Here is a 6000-nt window from a genome sequence, read left to right as displayed (position 1 = left end):
CCAAAGAGGCAGCAGCTGACAGTCCAGTCCCTATGTTTTTGTTTTCCACACTGACCACGAAAGTACCTCCGAAGTCAGTTTCCTTCTGGAGAAAGGGTACTATGAGGCAGTGTGTCACCTACAGGTGACTGCTGAGGCCTGCCGGCTGGGGAAGGCTTCGGTGCTGGAGGTGGGGTGGAATAGCACTCACTCAGGCCTAGTGTGTAGACGGAGAATGGAGTGCAATCTCTGAGGGATCGGGTGTGTAGTGTAGAACCAGCTGGGAGGACTTACTTCTCAAGGCAGAAGATTACTGGGGATTAGGTTATCCTGTATCAAGGTCCTTTGGGGAATGAAAGAATCACAGAGCCTTGGATGGTATCCCGTATCTTCCTTCATTCTTGCAAAAGGGACCTTTCGGGGCTCTGTTTAACACCTAGATCTCCAACACTGCAGTACGTAGGGGGCCAGACAGAACCTGCAGGGGGCCCTGTTTTCCAGCTGTGCCCGTTGTATCTGTCCCTTTGTCTATGGCTGGTTTTAACCCCTTAAAGTCTTAGAGACTTACGCTAGACTTAACTCTGCCAAATCGCTGTGATCAAGGATCAGATAAGACTCCAAGGACATGAAATATCTTTTCTTCTGGAGAAGCCTGCTCACTTGGCCCTTTCTCAGGGCTCTTAGCCCTGGAGAGACCTGTCAGGCCCAGTGAAGGAGGCCCTGGCCTGAGAAGCTAGGAGATGTGTTTTCTCATCTCAACTCTGCTAGAACTCCTGTGACCATGAGTCACTCACTTACCTTCTAGAGCTTAAAACTTCACTTAGCCTCCACTTGATCCTCTAATAATCAGGTTGTACAGACGACGACAAAGGAACTTTCAAAACAATAACGTCCTATGATTTCAACCCACAAACATCCCCATTTGTGTTATCTTTTTGTGTTATCTTTTGTATCTTTGTTTTAAAGTCCCTGCCCCAACTAGATTATAAAATTCCTTGAAAGCGGGACTCATGCCATATCCATCTTGGTACATTGGTAAAATATCTAGCAGAATACTTTTCACATAGTAGATGCTTTAAAGATCTGTTTGATTTATTGATTATATATTTGGCAAATTTGGGAGAACCCTACACTGAGCCTAACGATGATGACTTTTGCGACTGTTCCAGAGCTGAGAACCACCATCCCTAGTGGCTGTAATTGACAGGCTGGAAAAGCGATCAAGGTGGTCAACAGATAGGCAGCCAGTGAAGGACGCTGTTACAGTGTGGCATGAAAGCAACTTGGCCTCTACCTGCAGTTCCTTTCAAGTACAGTAAAGGAAAAGTGGGACCTTAAGACAAAAGATTTACTCATCTTCCTTCACTTTGGGAATTTGAGGCTTGCCTGAGTTCTCAGGCTGTTTTCCGATTTCTGCCTTGGTATATATGTGTTGCAGAAGGGCTTTCGGGAGTTATGTCACAGTAAGCCATTACCAAATCGAGGCATTTCTGACCTTGGAAACACCCAACTCACCGTTATCTGTCAGGTCACTGGAGTTTGAACCCTGAGGCAGGTATGAGATGTTCTAATTAGTTGGTGTGTGCGTATGCATGTTTATAGCCAGTTGTCATGTCCCCGTGTCCTGTGTGTGTACATTTACGTGGTGGCATGTAACTTCACACTATAGATGCTTTGTAAATTATGTTATTTACACAGTGAACTTATGTTTTCACATTTGTGAGTCGGGTAACAACTTCAGGCTTTCATCTCCTACTGAACGCAAGTTCTTGGGGTTGTAGGGTGTAGGATTTTTCCCTCAGCCGGTCTCTCAGCTTCAGGTTAATGGATTCAGTGACATGAAAAATTCAGTGAAGAAAAATTCAACGTTGTTTTATTCTACTATAGAGATATGGAAGTATGGGAACCATTGTTCATTAGTCTGCAGCTAGAGAAGAGCCAGCCTGCATTGAGAACCCCAACTATAATATTTTTCAGTAGGTAGTGATAGTTAGCGAGGTCAGGGATGTGTTGTCAATCAATAAAAAGAGTTGAGTTGTCAATGAAAAGAAAGATCTCTCAGGTGTTTTGAGAGGGGGAAACAATCCCTGTTTGGGTTTTAAAGAGGACTGGAAGTTAGGGTTTATGTTTCTTATCAGGAGTCTCTCTAAGTTTATGCTGTCGATTCTTGGCTGTTGGAAACTGTGATTGATTGTCTCTGTCTTCTATAGCTTGGAATTGCAATTGGGTTCTTGGTCCCTCCTGTTTTGGTACCCAACATCGAAGACCGGGACAAGCTTGCCTACCACATCAGCATCATGTTTCACATAATAGCAAGCGTGGCTACTCTGCTTTTCATCCTTGTCATCATCGGTAAGGTCGTTAGTAGACTGATGGGGGGCCAGGAGGCAGGGAGGTTCTGCTGACTTGGGTGGGGACCTTGTGAACATGGCCTTAGAATACCATGGACATTGGGCGCCTGGGTGGCTCAGTTGGTTGAGCGACTGCCTTCGGCTCAGGTCATGATCCTGGAGTCCCGGGATCGAGTTCCGCATCGGGCTCCCTGCTCAGCGAGGAGCCTGCTTCTCCCTCTAACCCTCCCCCCTCTCATGTACTCTCTCTCTCTCTCATTCTCTCATTCTCGCTCTCTCAAATAAATAAATAAATCTTTAAAAAAAACAAAAAAGAATACCATGGACATTTATAGAAACTGGAGGCCAGGCTTCTAGTGGTCTTCAAATGTCTTAGCCAACAGAGTGCTAGCTGGTCTTGGGTCCTTTGTTAGCGGCTCAGTAAAGATTTAATTGTAATTAACCAGTTCCCCAATAAAACCTCACCGGAATTAATGGGCAGGCTCTTGATCCCTGTGATGAAACCCCACTGAGTGCTTATGGTATATACCACAGACACTGTGCTAAGCATGCATGATCTTGAATCTTGAGTGAAGTTTACCATCATCAATCCCACCAATCCCCTCTTTCCCACAAAGAGGAAAATGAGACTTAAGGGGAGTTAAGTCAATTATTCGAGATTAGTTAGCTAGTAAGTGGCAGAGATTGCCTAACCCTGTCTAACTCCATACTCTAAATTTCTGGAACAAACCAAAATAAAACAGAATTGGCCCACAAACACTTAATACTCTCATAGATTCATCTGAGAGTACCTGGGGACCACATCTTTTGAGGCTTTTTTAAAAAACTATGAGAGGAATACATGCTCATTATGGACAAATCTGGAAAATACGAGAAAGCATAAAGAAAAGAATAACTTGGGTGCCTGGCTGGCTCTACCAACTGATCTCAAGGTCATGAGTTTGAGCCCCATGTTGGGGATAGAGGTTACTTCAATAAATAAATAAAATAAATAATTAAAATAAAAAGGAATAACCATTAATTTAGACTGTACCAGTTAAACCCACCAGCAGCCTCAGATAACTACTATTAATTTTTATGTGCATGTACATTTGATCATTGAGATATTGGTTAATATATTTTATATCCTCTTTTATCATCTGAGTGATACTACATGTGCTGTGATAAATTCAGAAACAGTATAGTAGAGGCTTTTTCATTTTCAGTTAGTCATTCGTCTTTAAAGGTTAACCAGCTTTCTTCCTAACATTCCATCCCACGTGGTAAAGGTCTCATTCTTCCCTGCTATCCTCACCTCCAGAGTCAGAACAGTTTTATGATCGTGCACCCCATTCCACTGTTCTCACCGAGGCATTCTCTCCCTCGGGGTCCAAGATGAGAAAGTCTGATGGCTTTTCAAAGCTGGCAGGAAATGTTGGGCAGAGGACTTGCTGTTTCTGGGAAGGGGAGAAGCTACGGGGGAGAAGCTACGGGGCTGTGGATAGCCGCAGGAAAGAACAGTCTGCCCAGGGACCCTCTTCCTCAACCAGACCTTAAGTTTCAACTTGTAATGTGCCCAGCTTCAAATGCCTGTGCTAAGAGCAGATGAGGGTGTGGTTCTTTGCATCTGACATACCGAAGGTAAGACATTTCTACATTTTGACATTTTATTATCAAGCCAGAGAGTGGCTAATTGAGTAAAGAACTGAGAAATCTGATCTGAATTCTGGTTTGTGGTGGCCAGGCCCTTGAACAAACCAGAGAGAAATAGCCTCTTGCCTTGCTTTCTTTCCCCTGCTGCAAGGGGAGGTGAACGGGCAAGACAATGGATGAGTGGTTTCCAACGGCAGGAAGTAATTCAGGACTATTTCTGGAGAAGGAAGAAGCAGGGCTCTGAAGTTAGGGCTGGAAGGGTTTCTGGGTGGGGGACCTCTTTGATCTTCAAGAGAGTAAACCTCATTTCCAGAGCTTCCTCTAACTGGAAACAGTCTACTGACCTTTCAGGAGTGTTCTCATGGTGTGTGGAGAAGGCTACATGGAGCTTGCCTGGATCCAACTTCGGGGGCAATTTAGCCAAACTACTGGTTACACTTATCTGCCCCCAGAACCTGAACAGTGACCAATGCCATCAAATTGATTGTACCAGCTGTGCTGAAAATCGAATATAAAATGAATGGGTTTCATTCCCTTCTGTCCTGTCCCTCCCCAGTCCTTCATATCACAGTGACCACTCCTGCAGGGTATGTGTTAATTCTCTTGTCTCTTCAGGAGGCAGACATTAGACTCAGACTTTGACAAACTAGGAATGGACTTGAGGTTTTTTCAATAGAAGATCTTTTCACTTATTTAGGGAATATTCCTTGGCTGCATTGTGCCAGGCTCTCTGCTAAGCAGGGACACCGTCCCTGCCCCCTCGGGAGGAGCTCTGGTGCTAAGCCATTCACTGGGCTCACTAATCCCAAAACCTCAGCTCTCGCTTCCTTTCTAGCCATGTATTACTATTATATTAGTTTCTGTGCTCTGCGGAATGTTATTTGCTGATTTAGTATGGAACTCCTTGATCCTTGAACACTGCCTGGGAGACCCAAGGAGTGCAGCCATTGAGAGGCCATGAAGAAAAAGTAATTAAAAGACCTCACTCAGTCACAGGTGGTGAGAAACAGTTTCAAGAAAGGAGGGGTTGAAGGATTTAATTGAAGAATTAATATTTCCTTTTCGAGTCTTAACTTCTTCTAGATGAGGGAGCCAGCTCTTGTCCATGTGTCAGCTCTGCAGGGGTGGGGTCATGGGGATTTTCAGTGATCTCTCTGTTCCTTTCCTTTCAGTATTCAAGGAGAAGCCTAAACATTCCCCCAGCAGGGCCCAGTCCCTGAGTTATGCCTTGGCATCCCCTGATGCTTCGTACTTAAGTTCCATTGTCCGGATCTTCAAAAACCTCAACTTTGTGCTGCTCGTCATCACCTACGGTAAGGTGCACATGTGTCCAGGAGTGTATTTAAATTGGGAATGTGAGACAAGAGACCTGATGTGTCTATGTGTCTTACTCTTTCCAAATCCCAAATGTGTATATAAAGCTATTGCTCAGGGTCAACCAGAGAGTCAGCTGTACCTCAGGGCCTTTGCATGTTCTGTAAAGTTCACCTAGAAAACCATTCCTCCCCATGTCAAGTTGTCTGACAAATGCCTGCTGATCCTCCAAGTCTCATCTGAGTATCACTGCTATAAAGGTGACCTTTACCTCTTTTATTATGCTGTTCCTGGTACATCTTAACACTGAACCATTAAAAAAAAATTTTCCAGGTCTGTCTTGCCCCTAGACTGTGAACATCCCAAGAGTGGGGATTTATGGCTTTTCATTTTTATAGTTCCTCAGCAGTGGCCAGCCTGGAGTGGACACTCTAACAGTTATTTAGTGAATGAATGAATGAATGAATGAATGAGTGCATGTATGAGTCTTGCCACATAAACCACTCCTCAACCAATCCTCTGTCATTTTGTAACACTGACTCCTTTTTACCTGAATGCAAGACAATATCCCTCTTTTATTTCACTTTTTTTGGCTTTTGGTAAGATACATTTGAATATTTATGCATTAAAATTTTTTTTTAAGATTTTATTTTACTTATTGTAGAGAGGGAGAGAGAGAGAGAGAGAGAGAGAAAAGGTACATGAGCAGGGGGAAGAGCAGAGG

At 44.0% G+C, this 6000-nt stretch overlaps 1 protein-coding gene across 2 annotated transcripts in view; it reads left to right on the top strand.

Annotated features, from left to right (window-relative positions):
- Positions 1-6000, top strand: part of FLVCR2 (FLVCR heme transporter 2) — a 55813-nt gene that overhangs the window by 27771 nt on the left and 22042 nt on the right. For both annotated transcript variants that reach the window (XM_034993231.1, XM_034993232.1), the window contains exons 2-3: positions 2190-2331; positions 5135-5275. In XM_034993231.1, coding sequence (XP_034849122.1) covers positions 2190-2331; positions 5135-5275 — 283 coding nt within the window. The remainder of the gene's footprint in view (positions 1-2189; positions 2332-5134; positions 5276-6000) is intronic.

The sequence above is a fragment of the Mirounga leonina genome, unplaced genomic scaffold (genome assembly GCF_011800145.1).
Source record: "Mirounga leonina isolate KUSES-001 unplaced genomic scaffold, KU_Mleo_1.0 Mir_82, whole genome shotgun sequence".
NCBI lineage: Eukaryota > Metazoa > Chordata > Mammalia > Carnivora > Phocidae > Mirounga > Mirounga leonina.
This window is presented reverse-complemented; position numbering and strand designations above follow the sequence as displayed.